The sequence below is a fragment of the Pongo pygmaeus genome, chromosome 16 (assembly GCF_028885625.2).
Source record: "Pongo pygmaeus isolate AG05252 chromosome 16, NHGRI_mPonPyg2-v2.0_pri, whole genome shotgun sequence".
Classification (NCBI taxonomy): Eukaryota; Metazoa; Chordata; class Mammalia; order Primates; family Hominidae; genus Pongo; species Pongo pygmaeus.
The window spans coordinates 70542966-70569498 of NC_072389.2; the positions used below are offsets into that span (position 1 = coordinate 70542966).

The window sequence follows — 26533 nt, forward strand, 5'->3', positions numbered from 1 at the left end:
TGATAATGTCTCATTTAATCACTATTCCATAAATCACTACTATTTCAGAATGTTCACATTCCTTTCATATATTGCATATTATACTTATTTAAATGGAGTAAGATATACTTTGTACTTACCTTGTAATTACCAGGAGAACTTCCCTGCAGACAAAGCGTGTATAAATGAATAGCTACAACAGATGGCATAAGCCTAAGCTTCTTGTTACAAATGTCACATGGGCATAGGAGCATGAACGGTTTTATAGAGTGATTAAGTTGGTTGGCTTGTAGCAGCAAATTCTTTGACATAAACTCAGCCACTTGGGCTAAATACCCTTAGTATTTAAGAACTAATCTCTCTCTCTCATAGCTTTCTAATCTTCTCTGTATTTACCGAATTTATTAAAAACAAATGCTTTTGTACAGTTTTTCTTTTTATAAATATTCCAGTTAATAATTGAAGATGACAGAATTAAACTATCACTATTTTTGAGTCCCCTCCCCATCAATGAATGAATCTAGGTCTTATCAGTGGTCGCTAACATCACAAAAAAAGCCAAGACATCAGTGCCTCCTGACTGGAAGTACACATCATGTCTGTGAAGTATTCCTGCCAGAAAATTCCAATCTGAATGTGATGAAGCCTCTAGATCAGCACTATCCAATTGAAACATGTGATCCACATATGTAATTGCACATCTCAACTCAAATAGATCACATTTCAAGTGCTCAACAGCTGAATGTGGCTACTATATTGGACAGTACAGCTCTGTTTAACTACTAAATTATAGGATATACGAGAACAGAGGGACATGGCATCACAAGGATGCAAACAACAGTGTATGGATTCTATTCAGATCCTAATTTGAACAAAACGTAAAACACATTTATGAGAAGGCAATTTGAACAATGATTGGATATTTGTGATATTCAGGAGTTGTTACTCATTTATTTAGATGTGATAATGGCTCTGTAGTTAGATTTTTTTTTAAATCACTTAAAGCTACATAATGAAATATTTACAGATGAAGTAATTTGATTCCTGAGATTTGCTTCAAAATAATCCAGGGTGAGTGGAGGATGTAAAGATGAAACAAGATTGGCCATAAGCTGATAATGATTTGAAGCTGGATGATGGGTACATGGAAAAAAATCATTGTACTATTCTCTTTACTTTTGAATGTATTTGAAATTTTCCCCAAGTTAAAAAAAGAAAAAAAAAAAGACTGTGGGATAAGATTACAATAACACTGCTCATATTCTTGAAAGTACAATTCATTAAAGATACTACCATGAGTCTCTCTAAACCTGAAAGAACCAGTGGCTACTGCCACCACCGCTACACACAGGTAATAAACCAGGAAAATCTTACAAATAAAAACCGAACAACAAGAGTAATGCTCACGTTTTGTTTAATTTTCTTTGTTTTGAGACAGAGTCTCGCTCTGTTGCCCAGGCTGGAGTGCAATGGTGTGATCTCGGCTCACTGCAACCTCCGCCTCCTGGCTTCAAGTGATTCTCCTGCCTCAGCCTCCCAAGTAGCTGGGATTACAGGCGCCTGCCACCATGCCTGGCTAATTTTTGTATTTTTAGTATAGATGGGGTTTCACCATGTTGGCCAGGCAGGTCTCGAACTCCTGACCTCTTCAAGTGATCCATCTACCTCGGTCTCCCAAAGTGCTGGGATTACAGGCGTGAGCCACCACACCCAGCCTGCTCGCTTTATTAAAACTTTGCAAGGGCCAAAGGAAAAAGGGATTTTTTTTCCTCCATCTTTGGCTAAATGCCACCTTCTTGGGTTCTGCTGTCCGAGTTTTCCTGAGTCCCTGTAGCACATTCCCTGCCCTCACAGCACATATCTTAGTGGCAAGGCTGTCCAGACACCAAACACACATCGTACAATTCACCTTATTTCTACTCTTCCTGCATCTCATCACAGAGCAAATGGTGGAGATATCTAACAAAAAGGCACACAGGATTGTGGAGCTCTATGAGGGTAATCATATCAGATTTTAAGATTTATAAGCGTAGACATACATTTTGGAGACATGTGGCCCTCATTCCCTATCTGTTGACTCTATATAATGTATAAATTAATGCAAATTAAACAACAGAAAAGGGACAAAGGCATTAGTATCTTGTACCCAAAAGCTTCCAACTACAGTACGTAACATTATTTCCAAAATTAATGGTATCTTTACCAATCCAGACTTGGATTTTGCAGATAAAGTTTAGCATTTAAGATTCACATTCCTGTAACAAATGCCTGCTTAATAAATTTGAATTTTTGAATGAAAATATGTTTCATCAATGTGAAAGTGTGTGTTAAGTGATTTGGAAGGCAACAAATTGGCAGCAAAGGCACAAACTAAAAAATAAAAATGATTTTTATTTAGTTTTTTGGAAATATAACAAAATAATTGGCAAAAACCAAACCAAAACAGAACCAAAAAAATGACATGTTATATATGAGTGATCATCTCCAAGCACAACAGCATTTATTAATGAATATAAAAAATAAATTTTACTTTTTTTTTTTTTTTTTGAGACAGAGTCTTGCTCTGTCTCCCAGGCTGGAGTGCCGTGGCGTGATCTCGGCTCACTGCAAGCTCTGCCTCCCGGGTTTTACACCATTCTCCTGCCTCAGCCTCCCCAGTAGCTGGAACTACAGGCATGCACCACCTAGGCCCAGCTAATTTTTTTTGTATTTTTAGTAGAGACAGGGTTTCACCGTGTTAGCCAGGATGGCCTTGATCTCCTGACCTCGTGATCCGCCCGCCTCGGCCTCCCAAAGTGCTGGGATTACAGGTGTGAGCCACTGAGCCCGGCCAAATTTTACTATTTTTATTTGCTTTTTCCCCCAGATTTGACTACATGGATAGTTTTAGAAGCTTGAATTCCTAAGATAATTCCACAGCTACACTGGCTCCCACAATGTGACTGAGTGAGGTTAGGGAAATATCCTTGGGGATTCTGAACAACTAGACCCTTAGAAACTTAAAAATAACAGGTGCTTTCATTAGGATCCTTCTAACATGGAAAAAATACAGCCATTGTCCATTAAAACACAATCCAATTTGGGTACTCTTCAGGTTTTCTAAGTTCTCCATCTGAATAATAAGACTAGGCCACCATCTTTTCTGGCAACCCAGCCTACAGCCACTGCCATCTTCCTAACTAGCAGCCTCCTAAGCTGCACTAAAACTGGGATTAACACAACTGAAGATAACGTTTTTGACCTTTCTTCCTAGAAGTCAAAGGGCTCTTCAGGTAGGAAAGGTCAGGAGGTTTTGCATCAAGCTTGCCTTCACACTCACTATTAGTGGAAGGGCTGTGAAATCTACCCATCGCACACCTGTATTCAGTGTTTGAGTGTACTTACCCATCAACACACAAGGAAGTTAAGAGTAAATTAACAAGTCACTCTGGACCAAGCCCCTCAGAACAGAGGCAAATTTGGTGAACCAAGGTCATTCACTGCCTGTGGTAAAAACCTCAGTTCACCTAAGTCCTTTCCTGAAAAACCATATTAATTTGATTCAAGAGGCACCTCTGGCCAGCACAGAGCACAGAAGGAAAGCATAACTTCAGGGTAGGGGAATGCCACATGGAATTTAGAAGTTGCAGTTTAGTCTACAGCAAAAGATGGCACCATCGCTAATATTTACAGCTGGAAAGAGCGTTGGCTGGACCACACTCCTGGAGCATCTTTACTAATGCAGCTTAACAGCAGTTGCCCAGATGTCGTTGCTGGGGAGCGGGGGAAGGACCCATCCTTGGGGAACGAAGTTGCCTTTGGGATGATCGGATGGCACCAGGTACTGATCCCAATCATGCCTTAATAAGAACATTATAGAACAACTATTTATTTCTGTTTTATTCCAAATAAGATGTTCAGCAACTACATATTCTATTTCTAAGACTTAGCTTTCAAATGACTGATATACTAATCTATTACAGAACTTGATTTCTAGGAATCAAGAAAATGACTATATTTCTTAAATGTACACATAAAAGGAGGAAAAACTCTGAAGAACTTAAACCTTATGGATAACCAAATAATAAATAAAGTCAATCCTCATTATTTACAGATTCTGTATTTGCATATGTGCCTACTAACTAAAATTTATTTGTAGCCCCCACATCATCACTTGTAGCTCTTTCATGGATACTCGTAGACACACAGAGTGGCAAAAAAATCTGAGTCATGAAAATGAACTGTTCTCAGCTGAGATCAAAGAAGGCAATAGTTACACTGCCTTCTTGTTTTCAACTCATACTATTAATACAAACGGGTTCTTTTCTCTATTTAGTGCCACATTTTCCATACTTCTGCGCTTTTTACTGACGACTTTACTGTTTAAAATGGCCCTAAGTGTAGTGTTCCTAATGGCAAGAAGGCTGTGATGTGCTTTGTGGAGAAAGTGTGTTAGGTAAGCTTCATTTCGGCATGAGGTATAGTGCTATTAGTCATGAGTTCAATGTTAGTAAATCGACAACATATATTAAATAAGGTGTCTTTAACAGAAACACACATACAACAAGGTATTGATCAGCTGACAAAAACACTGTGACCAGAGGCTCACAGGAATCTACCTAACCCTATGTTTCCTTTAGGAGTGATGTTCAGTATTCTGAAATTAGTGTTTGCAGTGACTTTAGAGAATATAGCTGTCATGAATAATGAGAATCGACTGTACTTATGTTTAAAAGCTAAAACTTGTATACTAGCAAAAAATAAACTTTTCCCAGAACATAAACTTGATATGCTAAAGAGCATTCTTTCATGAGAATCACAAACAGGTGAGATTTTGGAAGGGATATCAGAGATCACTTAGATCAGTGATTTTCAAATCACACTTTGAAGACCCCTAGGCCCCAAGCAGATGTTTAGGGGAGTCTAGAAACAACAAAGTGCTTCCAGGCAACAACAGATTTATACTGCCTCGGGAACCCATTCATTTCATTTATCTTACATATTGTTCCCTCAAAAGACTGCATTTTGGAAGAGTGCTGCTGCTCAAATTTGAAGACCACAGTCTAGTCCACTGTCTTCATTTTATAGGTGAGGAAAGAGAGACCCAGAGAGCTGAAAACTTTGCCTAGCTCCTTAAGAACTGCAGATTCAGATGAGCCTCCTTGTTCCCAAGTTTCTGGGCTTTGACCTGTAAGAGCTCAGAAGTCAGCCAGGGTCTTAAACCGTCTCCACAGGCAAGTACATAGTGAAGGGTTTCTTTTTCCTGGGTCTGGTTAGCATCAGAAGATAATTTGGAAAAGGAAATCAATGCTTTAAATCAATATAACAGCTATAACATCTATAACACGGGATAATACAAAGGGCAAGTCACAACCTGAGTTTGTTTCTTCACCTATAAAAATAGGGACATCAACTTCTCAAGGATTAATGAGGACTAAACAAGACGTATGCAGCATCCCTGAAACATGGAAACATTATAAACCCATAATTTTTTTTAAGTTCCTTATGGAACTTAAAAAAAAAAAGACAGTAATAGACCTAAACAACGTAAGCACTTCTTCAAGTGCTTCCTGCTACCTAAGAGAAAGACAACATGGAGAGCCAGCCCCTCTGACCTGATCTGGATGAGCGCTGGCAGGGAGTGCTCGGCTTGGAGGTAATACTGTCGGAAAGGCTCCAAGAGGTGAGCAAGTGGGAACTCATCTGAAAGAGAAAAGCACAATACCACGTTATCATGCTTGATATCGACAGTGTATTTCTCAAGGCAAGGTGACTGAGCCTATGATTACGACAGAATGAGCAAATGTGTTTTATCTGTATCCATGAGTTCTATGACACAGAATTGCATCTGGAATGTGTCATTTGTTGCCTACCACCTCTTAGCTTGAGATCACCCGTGATGAGAAGAGCTGTCAATCTAGTATTTTCATTTTCTCCATTGGTTATAGAGCAACATACCTGGATCCCCAAACAACTTGGACTCAATTTCACGTTTCTGAAGTAAAATTTTCTCTTTTTCTTTTCTTTGTTTCTTTTCTAATTCTCTTTTCCTCTCTTCCTCTTGTTCTCCTTCCAGCATAACTCTGAGGGCTCTCTCTTCAGCTTCATACAGTTCGGAGCGCTTTTTAATCAGTTTTCTCAGTCGCTGAAGATGATGCTCAAAAGTCTCATCTGCTGAGGCTGGAGGACAGACCCCTGGGCAGAAAGAACAAAATGGCATTTTATTTATTTATTTTTTTGAGACAAGGCCTCACTCTATCACCCAGGCTGGAGTACAGTGGTGTGATCATAGCTCACTGCAACTTCAAACTCCTGGGCTCAACCAATCCTCCCACCTTGGCTTCCCAAGTAGCTACAACTACAAGTGTGCACCACCATGCCTGGCTTTTTTTTTTTTCCAGATAGGGTCTCATTCTGTTGTGCAGGCTGGAATGCGGCAGCATGATCACGACTCACTGCAGCCTCGCCCTCCTGGGCCCAAGAGATCCTCCCACCTCAGCCTCCCAAGTAGCTGGGACCACAGGCACGTGCCACCAAATCTAGCCAATTTTTTTTTATTTTTGTAGAGACAGGGTATCCCTATGTTTCTCAAGCTGGTCTTAAATTCCTGGTCAAGCAATCCTCCTGCCTTGGCCTCCCAAAGTGCTGGGATTACAGGCATGAGCCATTGTGCCTGGCCCTACCTACTAATTTGTAAATTTTTTGTATGAGGTCTCACGAGGTCAGGAGATTGAGACCATCCTGGCTAACATGGTGAAACCCCGTCTCTACTAAAAATACAAAAAATTAGCCGTGCATGGTGGCGGGTGCCTGTAGTCCCAGCTACTCGGGAGGCTGAGGCAGGAGAATGGCGTGAACCTGGGAGGTGGAGCTTGCAGTGAGCGGAGATCACACCACTGCACTCCAGCCTAGGCGACAGAGTGAGACTCCATCTCCAAAAAAAAAACCAAAAATTTTTTATATGAGGTCTTGCTATGTTGCCCAGGCTAATCTCTAACTCCTGGCCTCAAGCAATCCTACCAGCTTGGCTTCCCAAAGTGAGCCACTGCATCCAGCCCAAATGGCCTTTTACACACGTTTTCTTATCCCAAAATTTGTGTTATAACGAGGAAGTTTAAAAGTCCTAGCTATAGTATGTATTGGTTAAAATTTGGAAATTTTACCCAATCTTTTAAGGCTCAATTTGATGTTTCTGAGTATTCAATTACTCTGACCCTACCCTGACTTTCTCAACTCCTCCCTCTGGATCACACCACTTAACCTCTGACTTTCTTTCTTTCTTTTTTTTTTTTTTCTGAGATGGAGTTTCATTCTTGTTGCCCAGGCTGGAGTGCAATGGCACGATCTCGGCTCACTGCAAACTCCACGCATCCCGGGTTCAAGTGATTCTCCTGCCTCAGCCTCCCGAGTAGCTGGGATTACAGGCATGCGCCAACACACCCGGCTAATTTTTGTATTTTTAGTAGATGTTTCTCCATGTTGGTCAGGCTGGTCTCGAACTCCTGACCTCAGGTGATCCGCCCGCCTTGGCCTCCCAAAGTGCTGGGATTACAGGCGTGAGCCACCATACCTGGCTTCAACTTTGTTTATTTCTAATGGTCTTGATCCTCCACTTGAAACAGTGAGCTCACTAAAGGGAGGAACTTGTCTTAACTTCATTGTTTGTGAAATTCCCTCAGCATCAACTCCCAGATCTAATTAATAAACAATTCTTCCTCTGACTGAGTGTGAATTTTGGGAGTGCACACTTGGACGGTGAGGAAGATACACTTAAAACAACCACACTGACCTTGCAGTCTGCTGCTGACAGTAGGCTGACCAACTGTTTTGGTTTCCCGCATGTAGCACTGAAAGCCCCATGTCCCAGTAAAACTGGGATGGTTATTATCCTGATTTAACTATGAGGTCAGCTAACAGTATAGCCAACATATCTAAAGCCACAGTGGGGAAAATAGTCTGGTTATTAGGTGATATCAAAGAATTACTGCTAATTTTTTTGGTGTGACAATGGTATCATAGTTAATGATGAGTATTCATGTATTCTATTTTTGTGCATGTGTGAAATGTTTCATAAAGTTTCATAAGAAAAAAAGATTTTAACTTAATGAATATTTGAGTGGACTGCAATTGTGCACTCACTACCATAATGGCCCTGCAATACAAAAGCTTCCAGGTGAATCAATGTAGAGTGATGTGGATGTGATCTATCCTGTCAGTCCTTGAAGATTTTAAAGGAAAATATGTTACCCAAGCATTTTAGCAATACCAGATACAGGGCCAAGCGTGGTGGCTCACACCTGTAAACCTAGCACTTTGGGAGACTGAGGCAGGCAGATTGCCTGAGCTCAGGAGTTCAAGACCAGCCTGGCCAACATGGTGAAACCCCATATCCACTAAAAACACAAAAAATTAACCGGGCATGGTGGCGTGCGCCTGTAGTTCCAACTACTCAGGAGGCTAAGCCAGGAGAATCGCTTGAACCCAGGAGGTGGAGGCTGCAGTGAGCCAAGATCATGCCACTGCACTCTGGCCTGGGTGACAGAGCAAGACTCTTATCTCCAAAAAAATAAATTAAAAAAAAAAGAATATCAGATACAAGAAAGAAAAAAAAAATCCTAATCTCATTACCATAATCAACCATTTTATACTTTCTCACATTCTCTTCAGGTCTTTCTGTCCATGTATTAGCAACTTCATATAGTTCAATGTTACATGTATGTAATTTCCACTTCTCCCTGTTGCTTCTGTACATTCTTCTCCAATCTTCATAATTATTTAATGGCTGTATCCTATTTCATCAAATCAATGCACTAGAATATACTTATCAAGTTCCCTACTCCTGGACACCTAAGCTATTCCAAATGTCCTGTTATTATATTGTGATACAATGAATATTCTTGGGCCTGTTCCTTTTTTCCTTCCTATGGATTTCTATAAGAAAAATTATTGGCCGGGCAGGGTGGCTCATGCCTGTAATCCCAACACTTTGGGAGACTGAGACGGGTGGATCACGAGGTCAGGAGTTTGAGACCAGCCTGGCCAACATGGTGAAACCCTGTCTCTCCTAAAAATACAAAAATTAGCCGGGCGTGGTGGTGGGTGCCTGTAATCCCAGCTACTCAGGAGGCTGAGGCAGGAGAATCGCTTGAAACTAGAAAGTGGGGCTTGCAGTGAGCCGAGATCGCACCACGGCACTCCAGCCTGGGCAACAAGAGTGAAACTCCGTCTCAAAAAAACAAACAGAAAGAAAAATTCTCAAGAATAGAAACGTTTGTGAATACTTTCAAGACTAACAAAATGTGTTCTAAACTGCTTTCTAAAAAAGCTATATATTTGCTCAGTTACCAAACATTTGACACAGAGAAGGTAATTAATAGATACTTCTTCAATGAATGAATGATTTTCAACAAGGTTTTTTTGTTTGTTTTGTTTTGAGACGGAGTCTCGCTCTGTCACCAGGCTGGAGTACAGTGGCGCGATCTCACCTCACTGTAACCTCTGACTCCTGGGTTCAAGCGATTCTCCGGCCTCAGCCTCCCAAGTAGCTGGGATTACAGGCATGTGTCACCATGCCCAGCTAATTTTTATATTTTTAGTAGAGACAGGGTTTCACCATGTTGGCCGGGATAGTCTTGATCTCCTGACCTCATGATCCTCCCGCCTCGGCCTCCCAAAGTGCTGGGATTACAGGCATGAGCCACCATGCCCGGCCCTTCAACAGGGTTTTAACGATTTATGCTGCAACTTGTGTTATACAATAGTGCCAGCTTTGAGCACTAAATTTTCAGTTTGGGCTGATAAATGGCATAAATAATGGTTTCTCAAGGTTAGTAGTTCTGTTTCTTGTAAAGTTGTAATTTGGAGGTAGGATTCTTTCCTCCTTCAACCACTACAGCTAAGTGGTTGTGGAACTCACTCTCAAGGCTAACATTTCTCTAGATGATTTTCTCATAACTGCTTTGCTTTAACAGGTTTCCATTGTTGCTTTAACAGGTTACTCATTCTCAACTACAGAAACACTACAACTCAAATTTATCTTCTACTAAGTTGCCAGGCCAGTGTTTTTCAAGTATACACAAAATTCTTATACACTGACAAATTTAAGCTGTCACTCTGTTTTATAATAATCTAACAGTTTTGTTTCATTTCTTTACCTTTACAGGTAGTAAATATTTTAGATTTTGTAAGCCATACAGTCTCTGTTGCAACTACTAAAATCTGTGTATGGCAAAATACACAGATACTTCATCATCCTATGTTAGCCTGAAGACCCCACGAAGAGATGCAGGCTGCTGAGCCTGGGCCACCAACCCACATCTCTCTCGGCCTCTCACTGATCACTCCCTGGTCAACGTAACATATTCCCTCAGAAATGGCACTCCTGGGCCAGAAGTGGTGGCTCATACCTGTAATCCCAACACTTTGGGAGGCCGAGGCAGGTAGCTTACCTAAGGTCAGGAGTTTGAGACCAGCCTGACCAACATGGTGAAGCCCCATCTCTACTAAAAAAAATACAAAAATTAGCTGGGTGTGGTGGTGCATGCCTGTAATCTCAGCTACTCTGGAGGCTGAGGCAGGAGAATTGCTTGAACCTGCGAGGCGGAGGTTGCAGTGAGCCGAGATTGCACCACTGCACTCCAACAGGGGCAACAAGAATGAAACTCCGTCTCAAAAAAAAAAAAGAAAGAAAGAAAGAAAAAGAAACAGCACTCCTCACGCAGTCTTCCTCCTGGCACCATCTAGGTTCCCTCCACTTCTACCACTCACTGCCCACCTAGTCCTGCAGCTCCTAGACACCAATGCCTTTGCCTCTATTCCCCTTTAGCCACATGCTTGCAGTCCTGTTCAGTCTTTGGACCTTGGCACTATCAGAAAAAACTTTCTGCCTCTTAAATCTTAAACTTGATTATTCTCTTATCCAACTACAACTTTCTCCCTTATAGTACTTTTACTTCATTCTCCCCAGAGACCCATTTGGCAGCTTCATCAAAACCTCTGGACCTGATGTATCAGATTCTATCCTTCTGCTACTCGTTCGCCACAAAACTAACGGTCATCCCACAAAGCAAAACTCCAACAGCCCCATGCTCTGTGTTCACCTGCCAGCTAGAGTACTACTGGAAGAGGTCATTTGATTGTGTGATCCATTGCCAATATATGTCAGCTGGACCCATAGCACCCCCTGCAACCATCTTCCACAAGTCTCTGTTGGCTCTCACCCATTCTTCACAGCAGTTATTTCAAACCTTCACTGCTCTCCTAAAGCCCCACTTGTCTACTGGTGCTCAGCAAACCATTTACCCTGTTTCCCAGAGAAAACAGGCCAGCAGACAGGAAATCCCTGAAATATCTGTCCCCATTTACACTCATGTGCATCACTACCCATCTTCATCTCCTTCATTTTCATGCTTGTGTAAAATGGGTCCTTCTTCACTTAAGTTAATCCCTCCACCTGGGATCTGAATCATCCTACCTTCCATGGGACCTTGAGCCATCAACTATTCTTCCTGCTTCTCTTTGACCCTTCCCCTTCTACTCACTCCTGTCAGCAATTTTAAACATGCTTAAGTTTTCCCCATGACCCGAAGACACACAACACCCCTCACCATCACCACTACCACATACCTTGCCAGATACTGATCTTGCTCTTTCCTTTTCTTCACAGGCAATCTTTTAATAAGTTGAATTCTCTGTTTGCTTTTCTTGTATCCTATTCATTCTCTAACCAACTATAGTCTGGCTTCTACCCCCACCACTCCACTGAAATGCCCCTAGCATAGGTCACTAATGACCGGTTGGATACTAATTCCCATGGATGTTCCTTATTTCTTGATAATAAAAATAATAATAATATGAAACATGTATATAGCATTTACTATGTGCCAGGACTGTTTTAAGTACTTCACACATCTTTATTAATTTAATCCCCACGACACCCCATGGGTAGGTACTATCATTACTCCCTTTTTGCAGATGAGGAAATCAAGGTTCAGAGAAGCTTTAGTAACCTGTCCAAGTGTATTAGTCCATTCTCACGCTGCCAATAAAGATATACCTGAAACTGGGTAATTTATAAAAGAGGTTTAATTGACTCACAGTTCCACATGGCTGGGGAGTATTCACAATCATGGCGGAAGGTGAAGGAGGAGCAAAGTTACATCTTACATGGTGACAGGTAAAGAGGGCGTGTGCAAAGAAACTCTCCTTTATAAATCCATCAGATTTCATGAGACTTATCATCACAAGAACAGCACGTGAAAGACCTGTCCCCATGATACAATTACCTCCCACCAAGTCCCTCCGACGACATGTGGGAATTATGGGAGCTACAATTCAAGATGAGATTTGGGTGGGGACACAGCCAAACCATATCACCAAGACTACACAATCTCTCTCTAAGCACTTGCCACTTTCCGGAAGGAAGCAGGGAGTCTATCTTTTCCTCCCATCTCTCTGACCTCTCTTGGTCTCTTTTTTGCTCTCTTCATCTTCTACCTTGATTTTGACATTCCCTATGATTTTGTCTTTTTGGCCCTCATCTCATGCTGTACAATCTCCTTAAGGTCATTCTGACTCATGGCTACATGCTAATGAACTCTTATCCAGGATGTACCACACACACCTCAAACTCGACAGGTCCCCAACTGAACTTGTCAACCCTAAACCTGTTCCTCCTCCCTTGTTTTCCTTCTTAATTAGAATGGTATCGGCCAGGCACAGTGGCTCACACCTATAATCCTAGAACTTTGAGAGGCCAAGGTGGGAGAATCGCTTGAGCTCAGGAGTTCAAGACCAGCTTGGGCAACATGGCGAAACCCTATCTCTACAAAAAATTTAAAAATTAGCCAGGTGTGGTGGTGTGCACCTGTAGTCTCTACTACTCAGGAGGCTGAGGTGGGAGGATTGCTCGTGCCGGGGAGTATAAGGCTGCAGTGCATTATGACTGCACCACTGCACTTCAGCTTGGACGACAGTGCAAGACCCTGTCTTTTAAAAAAAAAAAAAAAGAAAAAAGCTATCTTCACTTATTCAGTAGATGAGGCTAGAATGTGGAAGACATTTCATTGTTTTTTCCTTTAGTTCCTGTACTCTGAGTTCCCTAAGTTATTTATTTATATGTACATGGGTATATACACGTATATCTTTATTCATTATCTCTCAATTCTTTGACTTGAGAATTATTCACTAATAATTCTGAATTACTCAATTATTCACTATCACTTGAATTACTCACTACCTCTCAATTCTCCTACACACTGACATCACTCAGCTTATGCTTCCATACTATCCATGCCCAATAGCCTTACCAGTCTCTCTGCCCTTCTCTCTCTCTCCTGGACGCTCCAAAACTTTCTCTGCTCTACTGGCACTGATCTTTGCCATCATTTCACTTAAAAACTTTCAGTAGTTCCCCAAAGCTTTAAGTATAAGTGAGAACTCTAGCATAGCCCATAAGACAATTTGCAACGTGGTCCTGCTTAAACAACCATCCTCATCATTCAGCACTTAGTTGGAGGTGCACACATCTTGAAGAGAGAAGTTAGCTGCTCATTTTAAGTATGCATGCAACCAGCTGCTACTTACCAAATCATTTTACATTCAAGTCAGTTAATGCCACAAAGTCTGTTTATTTCTATAGATCATGATTTTCCTAAAATTTCCTCCTCCTTTTGGACCAAAGTGAGGAAGATTAATATTGGGAAGTGCTGGTAAATTCACTTGGCAGAAGTTTACTGAGCACTCACCTCATAGAGGATGTGAGGTGGGGGAATATTAAATAGCTCTCAGGTTTTGCCTTCTAGTGAAAAAGACAGATGGGTGACAAAGCAGATGCTAACTTCCCTCTGATTTACAAATGCCCTGAGAGTACCACAATGGAGACATCTGTTTCTGAGGTCTGGATGTGAATTAGCCACTCTGAAGGCTGGTGTGCAGAAGCCAATCACTTAGCTAGCAAATGAGCCTGCGTGAATACAAAATGGTCATATTCCAACACAACTTTCTTAAGGGTCTAAAAGAATCCCAGTCTTCATTTACATTTTAAACAACACACGGGAAATCATTTGTTAGAGTGGCATTTGCTAATTTGTACACTCTCAAATATCTCTGGTGAATACCAAAGGCCTACAATCTACTAAATAAATCAGCATGTGGTCCAAAGCAGGTGCAAGTGAGAAGCAACAGGAGGTTACCTCAGCCCAGATCAGGGAAGGATGAAGGATGCTGCATGTGTATTTGGTTTTGAATAGTGAGATCTTAAAATGGCAAAGATGGGACTGCGGGCCCTCCAGATGAACAGAATGACAACAGCTAAGATCCAGACAGGCAAATGGAAAGCACAATTGGGTAACTTCTAGAAAGCCAGCACGGTTGAAACAAATTTCTGTGGAGAAGCTTGAACTGCCTGGCTATAGTGTCTGGTGCTTCCTCCAGAGGCAAGAAGACACCAGTGACATGCAGGGAAGGTGGGGAAATCCACACAGTCTGCAATCCCTGCCCTGTCCAACCATTCACACCTCTTCAAATAGAAATAATTCAGGTTTGCAATGTATCTGAAGAAGCATGCCAAGTTTTCAACACTTTCTGGAGCACCAAGTAAGGGTGAAAAGCTTTCACTCTGGCACAAGGCAAAGGTGACTAGCCATGACAAACCCACTCAGAAGAGTGTGGCCAGAAATGCCCAGGGTAGGAATGATAAGTCAAGGGGAAGACAGTGCAGTGGGTTCCCACACTTGCCTCTCTTTTCAATCTGGGCTACCAAAGGCTAAACATCTTCTGAGGCTTCCTGCTTCAGAAGTTCTGACCTACTTGCTGACAAGCCCAGTTACCCTACAAGGTGAAAATCATGAAGTTTCAAGTATTTTTCCCTCAATAATATTTGGGGTGGGAGGAGCTAAAGTAAAGAAGGGGAAGGGAACAAGGAAAGAAATGCAAAGCCACAGTTACCTTTCCTCGCTGCAGCCTCTTTCCTCAGTTTCCTCAATTTCTCCAAAGCCCGAAGAATGTCCACCATTCTTTTGGTATCTGCTTGTTTTTTCCTCACTTCAGATAGTACGCCATCAGCAGCTGCTTTGAGTTCCTGCTCCTGGAAGAGAAACAAAGCCCATGAGACCTCGTATTAGGAACAAACTTACAGCAGAGAATAGCTGCCCAGTGGTTAGATTTTAAAGGATCAGACAGTCTCCAGGTTAAGAGAGACTCTATTGAATCTCCATCCCAATTTCCTAGGCCTTGCACAACTCCCCTCTAGCTAAGAGGTTATCCCCCTCCACTGATGGTACAACCTTCATCTTAAAGGAGAACCTCTCCTCTCTGTATCTTCCACATAGCACTGGTTTTGTTTCTTCCTCAGTGTTTCTCAAAGTGTAGTGCAGACAGCAGATGTCCAACTTACCTTGTTAAGCTGAGACTTGTTAAAAATGCAGACTCCCTAGACCTGAAGATTCAGATTCCCAGGAAGGATAAGGAATGTGGTTGGAAAGGCTGAGACCTCTACAAAGGTCTCTTAGTGACAACCTATGTTTGCGCTCCACTGCTCTAAAGTCCCAAGGATCTCTTCCACGTGACAGCCTTTCAAATATCAAAGATTGCTGTCCTACTCTTGACTTAGTTCACATATAGACTAAATAACCCCAGTTATTCAAGCCACTCCTCCTAAGACTCTGTCACCAATATCCTCACCATGGAAGCTGGGCATAATGGCATGTGTCCCTAGCTATTCCTACTCAGGAGGCTAAGGCGAGAGGATCACTTTGAGACCAGGAGTTCAAACCTACAGGCTATGACAAACCCGCTGCACTCCAGCCTGGGCAACAGAGCAACAGACTGAAACTTTGTCTTTTTTTTTTTTGAGACAGGGTCTCATTCTGTTGCCCAGGCTGGAGTGTAGTGGTGTGATCACAGCATCACCATGCCCAGTTAATTGTTGTGTTTTTTGTAGAGACGAGGTTTCTCCACCTTGCCCAGGCTGGTCTTGAACTCCTGAGCTCAAGTAATCTGCCTGCCTCAGCCTCCCAAAATGCTGGGATTACAGGAGTGAGCCACTGCACCCGCCCCCAACCCTCTTTTTTTTTTTTTTTTGAGATGGAGTCTCGCTGTTGTCCAGGCTGGAGGGCAATGGCGCGATCTCGGCTCACTGCAACCTCCGCCTCCTGGGTTCAAGTGATTCCCTGCTTCAGCCTCCCAATTAGCTGGCTTTACAGGCTCCTGCCACCATGCCCAGCTAATTTTTTGTATTTTTAGTAGAGACAGGGTTTCACCATGTTGGCCAGGCTGGACCCGAACTCCTGACCTCAGGTAATCCACCTGCCTTGGCCTCCCAAAGTGTTGGGATTACAGGCATGAGCCACTGCGCCCAGCCCCAACCCTGTCTCCTTAAAACAATAAAATAAATAAAATAAAAAATCCACCATGGGTGGTGGAGAGAATCCTCTTGCCTAAAGTGCTCTCCCCCATCTGTCAAATAAGTGTCTGTAATTCTACCACTACAGCTACAGCCAACACCAAGCTGTTTCACTTCTCCGTTTGGATTACTCTGTTTCCCTAGAACTGCACCTATTACCTTCACCTGGTTGACTTTTCCTTTAAGACTCAGCTTATAGCTAGGAGTGGTGGTGTGCACCTGTAATCCCAGCTACTCTGGAAGCTGAGGCAGGAGAATCGCTTGAACCTGGGAGGCGGAGGTTGCAGCGAGCCAAGACGGCACCACTACACTTCAGTCTGGGCAACAGTGTGAGACTCTGTCTCAGAAAAAAAAAAAAAAAGACTCAGCTTACATGTCATTGTATCGTTTGGGAAGCATTCCGTCAGTAAATTAGATGTTCCTTCTTTGGGCTTTTACAGCACCTACAGTTGAATTCCTAACACACACCACGCTATACTGACATGATCTCCCACAGATCTCTAAGCCAGGGGTCAACAAACCCCAGGCCACGGATGGGAACCAGTCCATGGCCTGTTAGGAACCAGATCACACAAGCAAAAGATGAGGCAGGTGAGCAAGTGAAGCTTCATCTCTATTTACAGCCACTCCCCCACTGCTTGCATTACCACCTGAGCTCCGCCTCCTGTCAGATCAGCAACAGCGGCATTAGATTCTCATAGGAGCACAAAGAAGTGAACTGCGCATGGGAGGGATCTAGGTTGTGGGCTCCTTATGAGAATCTAAAGCCTGATGATTTGTCACTGTCTCCTATCACCCCCAGATGGGACTGTCTAGTTGCAGGAAAACAAGCTCAGGGCTCTCACTGTTTCTACATTATGGTGAGTTGTATGATTATTCCATTATGTATTACAATGTAATAATAATAGAAATAATGAGGAGGAAAGGGAACCCCAGAGGCACTCAAAGGTAATGAAAATGCCTTAGACGGCCAGGTGCAGTGGCTCACGCCTGTAATCCCAGCACTTTGGGAGGCTGAGGCGGGTAGATCACCTGACGTCAGGAGTTCGAGACCAGTCTGACCAACATGGAGAAATCCTGTCTCTACTAAAAATACAAAATTAGCTGGGGTGTAGCAGTGCGTGCCTGTAATCCCTACTACTCGGGAGGCTGAGGTAGCAGAATCGCTTGAACCCGGGAGGTGGAGGTTGTGGTGAACCAAGATCATGCCATTGCACTCCAGCCTGGGCAACAAGAGCGAAACTCCATCTCAAAAAAAAAAAAAAAAAAGAAAATGCCTTAGGAAACTATCTGAACAATTTCCAGTTTTACCCTGGCCCTGCTTAAAGAGTCTGAGATCAATACGCTTTGGAATTAGACAACTTGGGATCAAATATGGGAAACTGCCACAAACTGGTTGTGTGACTGTTGGCAAGTTAACCTCTCTATGCAACTTCCTAACCTGTAAAATTAGCATAATACTTCCTACTTCTCAAGGCTGTTATAAAGATTCAAGATCTGGTATATGTAATGACCTTAGCACACCTCTCTCTCTATATATATACAGATACATACATATATATACACACACATACATATATATACACATACATATATACATACACACACATACATATGTGTGTGTATGTATATGTATGTCTATATATGTATGTGTGTGTATATATATATAGTAAATGCTCCGAAACACCATTGCTGAACCTGGGGATCCATGGTTTAAAACTTGTAAACAAAGGAATCCTAGAGAAATCACTATTGCCCTATCAGCTAATTAGAGTATATATATTCCTTGAGGTAGGGTCTCCAAGTTCTCTTTTTTTTTTTTTTTTTTTTTTTTGAGACACAGTCTTGCTCTGTCGCCCAGGCTGGAGTGCAGTGGTGAGATCTCGGCTCACTGCAACCTCCGCCTCCAGAGTAGCTGGGATTACAGGCGCCCGCCACCACGCATGGCTAATTTTTGTATTTTTAGTAGAGACGGGGTTTCACCATCTTGGCCAAGCTGGTCTTGAACTCCTGACCTCGTGATCCACCCGCCTCGGCCTCCCAAAGTGCTGGGATTACAGGCGTGGGCCACCGCGCCCGGCCTGTATTTTGTATTCTTAAAATCACCTAGGGCAGTACAAGACACAAGGAACTAGACACTTACTGGTTTTGGGAGTAAGTGGACAATGTTGGAGCAGGATAGGGGAGACCTGTCATTCGTGCAATGCCACCGTGTAATCCTACACTTTGTGTTTACAGGACTTTACAGTGCACCTGGAACTTTTGTTTTGTGTACCATACATCATTAACACAAAATTAACATGGTGGTATGAGCTGGGAAGGTTAGCTATCGCTTCATTTTGCGCTTAAGGACAGAGGCTTAGCCCTGGGAAATGTAAGTTTAAAGCCTCCTGCTGCTCCAGGTTCCAACCACCACCACTCCCACCCCCATGCACGGCCGCTGCTCTCACCCGCTTCTTCTCCTCCACCTCCTGCACACACTTCACCCTCCAGCGGTCAATCTCCTGCTCGCGTTCCACTGCCCGCGCGGCCTCTGCCTCCCGCTCGGCCTCGCGTTCCCGGGCCCTCTCGCGAAGCCGCAGCCGGCGGCGCCGGACCCTCTCCAGCCTCCTCCGCGCCTCGCCCACATAGGCAGCCTGGGTCAACGGCTGTAGCCGCTCGGCCAGTTCCGCCCGCAGCGGCGCGGTCTGGGAATACAGCAGGGCCCAGGCCGCGCCGTCGGCTTCCGCCTCGCGCAGGGCCTGGCTCAGGCCGCGCAGCCGCCGCACCAGGCGCAGAGCCCCGAGCAATCGCGCGCGCACTTCGCCAAGGCTGGGCCCGGCATGCGTGCGCTGGGGCACCGGACAGCCCGCCCGCCGCGGGGTCCCGAACACCGCCTCCAGCCACTGCCGGTCGCGCAGGCGCTGGAGGGCCGCATCCCCGAGCACGTCGGCCGGCGGCGGCGGCGGCGGCGCCTCAGGCCACCGCGGGCTCCAGGGCGGCCCCGGGCCGGGAGGCGGTGGCCGCGGCCGCTCGCCGGCGTCGGTCCCCGGGAAGGGCCGACACTGGGGCGGCGGAGGAGGCAGCGGCGGTGGTGGCACCGGGTAGAAGGCGCCAGCGCCGCCTCCGCCACGGGAGGTCTCCGCGGAGGCTCGGGGCTGCAGAGCCAGCGGAGGCTGAAGGAAGGGGGCGGAGGCCCCCGGAAAAGGGCCGGGCCGCTGGGGGAGAGGCGGCGGGAAAGCCGGGGAGGGCAGCGGCGGTGGCGGACAGCCGAAAGGAGCAGGAGGCGGCGGCTGCGGGGGCGGTGGGCCTGGGCGACCCTGGCCGAAGAAGGGTGGCAGGGCCATGTTCACGACGGAGATGCTTTGAGAAGTGACAAGAATCTGAGTGGTTCTTCATGAGAACCTTCCGACGGAAGTGACGTCGTTACGACGCGCGACCCCTGTAGACTCGTCCCTCCGAAAGGCTCAGTGCGTAAGTGGGCAGTCGTTCAAGCTTCGGTTGTTGAATTCATAAATACTGTTCTTATTGAGCATCCTAGGTGCAGAGCTACCCACTCCGCATACAGTGAGACTGAGAGATACAGAGCTTCTCTTCGTGGAACTACCTGCCTAGTATAACACACTAATCAATTAATCATGGTATCTTCGAGAAGTTGGAGAAGGTTATCCTAAGAAACTGCGGCTGCAGCTGAAATCTGGAAGATAAATAGTTAAATAAAAAAGAGAGGGAAGCACAGTGCAGATGAGAACATGTGCAAAGGCCCTGGTAAATAGGAGTGTGACCAACTACCCATTTTCTTAGAAAAATGAGTTATTTTTACCTTTCTCCTTTCCCCCCACCCCCTACTTAGCTCTTTAGGAATGCAATTATAGGGTGGGCGCTGTGGCTCACGTCTGTAATCCCAGCACTTTGGGAGGCCGAGGCAGGCGGGATCGGCCTGTAGTCCCAGCCATTGGGGAGGCTGAGGTGGGAGGATCACCTGAGCCCTGGTAAAGACTGCAATGAGCCACGATAACGCCACTGCACTCCACCCTGGGTGACAGAGTGACACCTGTCAAAAAAAAAAAATCCAATTAACCTTTACCTTCTCTCCACCAGACACTCTCTCCACTGTAAGCTTTTCTAATTATGTGTTCGCTTATTAGTTCCAAGGACCGAGGCTTAAACCAGGCACCTCTGGAACTTTCCCATACCAGGGGATTGCCTGGGGACAACTGTCAATTTACAACCTAGCTCCCCCCCACTCCCCACCCCCCCTCCGCCTTCGCCCCAGCCTCCATGGTGCCAACCAGGTCACTGATGGATACATAGGAGCAAGTCCCATACACCCAGCACCTCCTTGGTCCCTCCCCACCCCTTGCATGCCATCCAGGTCAACCAAGTCCCGCGCCCCCTCACCCACTTTTTTTTGAGACAGAGCCCCTCTGTCACCCAGGCTGGTGTGCAGTGACATGATCTCCACTCACTGCAACCGCTGCATCCCAGGTTCAAGTTATTCTTGGTGCCTCAGCCTCCCTAGTCAGTTGCTGGGATTACAGGTCCCCGCTGCCACACCTGGCTAATTTTTATATTTTTAGTAGTTTTCTACTTTTAGTAGAGATGGGGTTTCATAGTGTTGGCCAGGGTGGTCTCGAACTCTTGGCCTCAAGTGAGCTGCCTGCCTCGGCACCCCCAGAGTGCTGGGATTACAGGTGTGAGCCACCGAGCCTGGCCCCAAGTCCCTTTTTAAGCCTTCACTTTCTGTTGAGAAAGCTGAAGCAGTTTCCTTAAGGCAGGAGACTGTACTGCTTCTCCTCAGCTAAGCTCTGGAATAAAGTCTTTTTTTGTGTGTGTGTGAGATGGAGCTTTGCTCTGTCCAGGCTGGAGTGCAGTGGCACGATCTCAGCTCACTGCAACCTCTGCCTCCCAGGTTCAAGCAATTCTTCTGCCTCAGTCTCCCAAGTAGCTGGGATTATAGGTGCACATCACCACACCTGGCTAATTTTTGTGTTTTTAGTAGAGACGGGGTTTCACAATGCTGGCTAGGCTGGTCGTAAACTCCTTACGTCAGGTGATACATCCACCTTGGCCTCCCAAAGTGCTGGGGTTACAGGCGTGAGCCACCACACCTGGCCACTTACTTTTTTTTTTTTTTTTTGAGCCAGCCTCCCTATGTCGCCCAGGCTGGAGTGCAGTGGCGCGATCTTGGCTCATTGTAAGCTCTGCCTCCCGGGTTCATGCCATTCTCCTGCCTCAGCCTCCCGAGTAGCTGGGATTACAGGCGCCTACCACCACGCCTGGCTAATTTTTTTGTATTTTTAGTAGAGACAGGGTTTCACCATGTTAGCCAGGATGGTTTCAATCTCCTGACCTCATGATCCGCCTGCCTTGGATCATGTTGGGATTACAGGCATGAGCCACCGTGCCTGTGGCAGTCACTTTCTTTTTACCACTCTCTTACTCGTTATTTGAATTTGCAAGCTGCAGGGAACTGGACCTGCCTTAGGTTACAGGACTATGTCTAGTGGGAAGCCTGACAGAATGCCTGTTTTGGCCTGTAATCCCAGCACTTTGGGAGGTCGAGGTGGGCGGATTGCCTGAGCTCAGGAGTTCAAGGCCAGCCTGGGCAATATGGTGAATCTTTGTCTCTACTAAAACACAAAGATTAGCCACGTGTGGTGGTACGTGCCTGTAATCCCAGCTACTGGGGAGGCTGAGGCAGGAGAATTGCTTGAACCCAGGACGTGGAGGTTGCAGTGAGCCAAGATCACACCACTGCACCACTCCAGTCTGGGCAACAGAGCAAGACCTTGTCTCCAAAAAAAAAAAAAAAAAGAATGCCAGTTATGGATGGAGCTCTGAGAGGAGTCTGGTGATCCTGGGGAAGTGAAGTCCTAATGTCTGGGGTCTCATATCTTATGAACAATGGGAAACTATTTTGTTGTTGTTGTTTTGAGTCCAAGTCTCACTCTTGTTGCCCAGGCTAGAGTGCAATGGCGCAATCTCGGCTCACCGCAACCTCCACCTCCCAGGTTCAAGCAATTCTCCTGCCTCAGCCTCCCGAGTAGCTGGGATTACAGGCACACACCACCATCCCCGACTAATTTTGTATTTTTAATAGACATGGGGTTTCTCCATGTTGAGGCTGGTCTCAAACTCCTGACCTCAGGTGATCCACCCGCCTCAGCCTCCCAAAGTGCTGGGATTACAGGCGTGAGCCACCATGACCGGCGGAGAAGGCTGTGCCACATGATTAGATTTTTAAAATTAAACTATTTTGAGACAATTTTAGATTCATATGGAATATGAGAAGTAGTAATACAGGGAGATTCTGTGTACCCTTTACCCAGTTTCCCCGAAGGGTAACATCTTGTAAAACTGTAGTACAGTATTATCAGAGGTGTTTGAACCAGAGTAACTCTGTCTTGAGTGAGGGCTAGGAAAAGTGAAGCTGGGACTTGCTTGGCTGCATTCCCAGGAAGTTAGGTATTCCTAGCCTCTAGATGTTTATGGTTAAGGGAACAGACTAATAACATTTACTAAACAGACCCGTACTTAGGAATGTCCTGATATCCTGATATTTTGAGAATAGAAGCATTCCTAATTTTGCTTTAAAGATAATAATATTGATTCTTGTAAAATATAGTAATTTAAAAAATTAATCCTTTATCACAAACCCTTGTGGCAGAGCACATCTCCCCATGATCTTTTTTTATCCTATATATAAGCAAGCATTCTACCTAGGGTGGACATGTTCCTCCTCTTACTTTCAGGAATGCCCTACTGTTTATGGAGTCGATATTCTTTCACCACTTTACTTTCTTAATAAACTTGCTTTTGCTTTGCACTGTGGACTTGCCCTGAAATCTTTCTTGCACAAGATCCAAGGACCCTCTGTATTAGTCTGTTTTCATGCTGCTAATAAAGACATACCTGAGACTGGGTAATTTATACAGGAAAAAGATTTAATGGATTTACAGTTCCACATGGCTAGGGAGGCCTCACAATCATTTGGAATGCTGGGATTACAGGCGTAAGCCAGTGTACCCGGCCTCAGACCTCAATTCTTGACTTCTGTGCACCCGCAGGCTCAATACCGCATGGAAGCTGTGAAGGCTTGGGGCTTGCACCCTCTGAAGCCACAGCCCAAGCTGTACCTTGGCCCCTTTTAGTCACAACTGAAGTGGCTGGGACACAGGGCACCAAGTCCCCTAGACTGCACACAGCAGCGGGACCCTGGGCCTGGCTCATGAAACCATTTTTTCCTGCTAGGCCTCTGGGCCTGTGTTGGGAGGGGCTGCCGCAAAGGTCTCTGACATGCCCTGGAGACATTTTCCCCATTGTCTTGGAGATTAACATTCAACTCCTCGTTACTTATGCAGATTTCTGCAGCTGGCTTGAATTTCTCCTCCGAAAATGGGATTTTCTTTTCTATTGCATTGTCAGGCTGCACATTTTTTGAACTTTTATGTTCTATTTCCCTTTTAAACTTAATGCCTTTAACAGCACCAAAGTCACTTCTTGAATGCTTTGCTGCTTAAAAATTTCTGCCAGATACGCTAAGTCATCTCTCCTAAGTTCAAAGTTCCACAAATCTCTAGGGCAGAAGCAAAATGCTGCCAATCTCTTTGCTAAAACATAGCAAGAGTCCCCCTTGCACCAGTTCCTAATGAGTTTCTCATCTGCGTCTGAGACCACCTCAGCCTGGATTTCATTGTCCATATCATCAGCATTTTGGTCAAAGCCATTCAATAAGTCTCTAGGGAGTTCCGAACTTTCCCACATTTTCCTGTCTTCTTCTGAGCCCTCTAAACTGTTCCAACCTCTGCCTGTTACCTAGTTTCAAAGTTGCTTCCACATTTTTGGGTATCTTTTAAACAGTGCCCCACTCTACTGGTACCAATTTACTGTATTAGTCTGTTTCCACGCTGCTGATAAAGACATATTCAAGACTGGGCAATTTACAAAAGAAAGTGGTTTAAGGGACTTACAGTTCCACATGGCTGAGGAGGCCTCACAATCATGGCGGAAGGCAAAGAGGAGCAAGTCATATCTTACATGGATGGCAGCAGGCAAAAAGAGAGCTTGTGGAGGGAAACTCCTCTTTATAAAACCATCATATCTCATGAGACTTATTCACTACCATGAGAACAGTATGGGGGGAACCACCCCCATGATTCAGTTATCTCCCATTGCGTCCCTCTCACAACACATGGGAATTATGGGAGTACAATTCAAGATGAGATTTGGGTGGGGACACAGAGCCAAATCATATCACCCTCTCTTGGGATCTGGATTGGGACCCCTTTCCAGTAACAATATTGAAACTGTAAACCCCCCAAATTTGAGACAGGTCTCAGTTAATTTAGAAAGTTTATTTTGCTGGCCAGGTGTGGTGGCTCATGTCTGTAATCCCAGCACTTTGGGAGGCTGAGGCGGGTGGATCATGAGGTCAGGAGTTTGAGACCACCCTGGCCAACGTGGTGAAACCTCGTCTCTACTAAAAAAAAATACAAACATTAGCTGGCTGTGGTGGCATACACCTGTAATCCCAGCTACTCAGGAGGCTGAGGCAGGAAAATTGCTTGAACCTGGGAGGTGGATGTTGTAGTGAGCCAAGATCACACCACTGCACTCCAGCCTGGGCAACAGAGCAAGACTCCTCTCAGGGAGGGAAAAAAAGGTTGAGGACGCACCTGTGACACAGCCTCAGGAAGTCCTGATGACGTGCCCAAGGCGGTCAGGGCACAGCTTGGTTTTATACATTTAGGGAGACATGAGACATCAGTCAGTATTTGTAAGTACATTGGTTCAGTCTGGAAAGGTGGGACAACTTGAAGCAAAGGCAGGAAGACTTGAAACGGGGAGGGAGCTTCCAGGTCACAGGTGATACACAAATGGTTACATTCTGTTGAATTTCTGATTAGCCTTTCCAAAGGAGGCAAATCAGATGTGCATCTATCTCAGTGAGCAGATAAGTGACTTTGAATAGAATGGAGGCAGGTTTGCCCTAAGCAGCTTCCAGCCTGAGTTTTCGTTAGTGATCTTGGGGGCCCAAGATATTTTCCTGTCATAAAACCATCCCTAAAAAAAACTTTATGTGGAGTTTAGGGAAAAGGAGTGGGGCTGGCAGGACTGAGGGAGAGCAAAAAGGAAAGGCAGATAAGCTACAAGTCTGCCTTTCTTCATGGTTCAGGACACATAGCCCTCCTGCGCTCATATCTCACAATCTTCCATGCCCAGCTATCACCAGACCCTTGGCTTATAGAAAAATGCAAGTTAGCTAACTGCAACCTTGGTTGCAGTAATCAGTACTGCACAAAGCCCTCTTCAGCACACAGCACAAGCACCATTCTATAAAATTCCCAGCAAGCCTTTGTCTCCTCAAAGCTCCTCTCTTGCTAACCAGCCCCTTGCACTCTTGCAATGTATTTTCATACTTTCTTTCATAAATCTGCCTTTCTTTACCTACAACTGTCTTGGTAAATTCTTCTTACTGCCCACACTGATACTGGCCTCACATAGTCACTGCTCACCTGCAACGCTTTATAAAATCAATAGGAGGGAAAATAAAATCTAAGTAGGCTTATAGCACAATCAACAACAATCATTAAGTCGGCTTGCCTTCTGTCCCAGTTCCTTGTAGTTGGTCACTACTCTTACTACCCAAGGATAACTAGCCCTTGTCACAAGTCTTTTTTCTTTTCCTGTTCTATAGATTAAGACATTGTTAGATACATTTTTCCATTGAGCGTCTCCTTTATATTCTATATACCAACAAAATTACCATGCCAGCTAGTCTGAAGGACCCAGCAAAAAGCTGACTAATGAAAGAATAATTTCCACATCCTGATTTTACCCCTCGTATTAGTTCATTTTCTTTTTTCTTTTTTTTTTTTTGAGACGGAGTTTCACTCTTGTTGCCCAGGCTGGAGTGCAATGGTGTAGTCTTGGCTCACTGCAACCTCTGCCTCCCAGGTTCAAGCAGTTCTCCTGCCTCAGCCTCCCAAGTAGCTGGGATTACATGTGCTCGCCAACCATGTGCGACTAATTTTTGTATTTTTAGTAGAGATGGGGTTTCACCATGTTGTCCAGACTGGTTGCAAACTCCTGACTTCAGGTGATCACCCACTTCGGCCTCCCAAAGTGCTGGGATTACAGGCACGAACCACTGCCCCTGGCCTATTAGTTCATTTTCACACTGCTATAAAG

General features: G+C 44.8%; 1 protein-coding gene across 1 annotated transcript; it reads right to left on the reverse strand.

The window, feature by feature from the left end:
• Positions 1-2350: 2350 nt before the first annotated feature.
• On the reverse strand, positions 2351-19743 carry PDCD7 (programmed cell death 7). The gene is made up of 5 exons (XM_054450193.2): positions 18811-19743; positions 14905-15043; positions 5917-6153; positions 5574-5661; positions 2351-3818 (listed from the first exon to the last, which is right to left on the reverse strand). Exons 1-5 carry the CDS (start codon positions 19684-19686, stop codon positions 3695-3697), a joined length of 1464 nt encoding a protein of 487 aa, XP_054306168.1. The 5' UTR covers positions 19687-19743; the 3' UTR covers positions 2351-3694.
• Positions 19744-26533: the final 6790 nt, after the last annotated feature.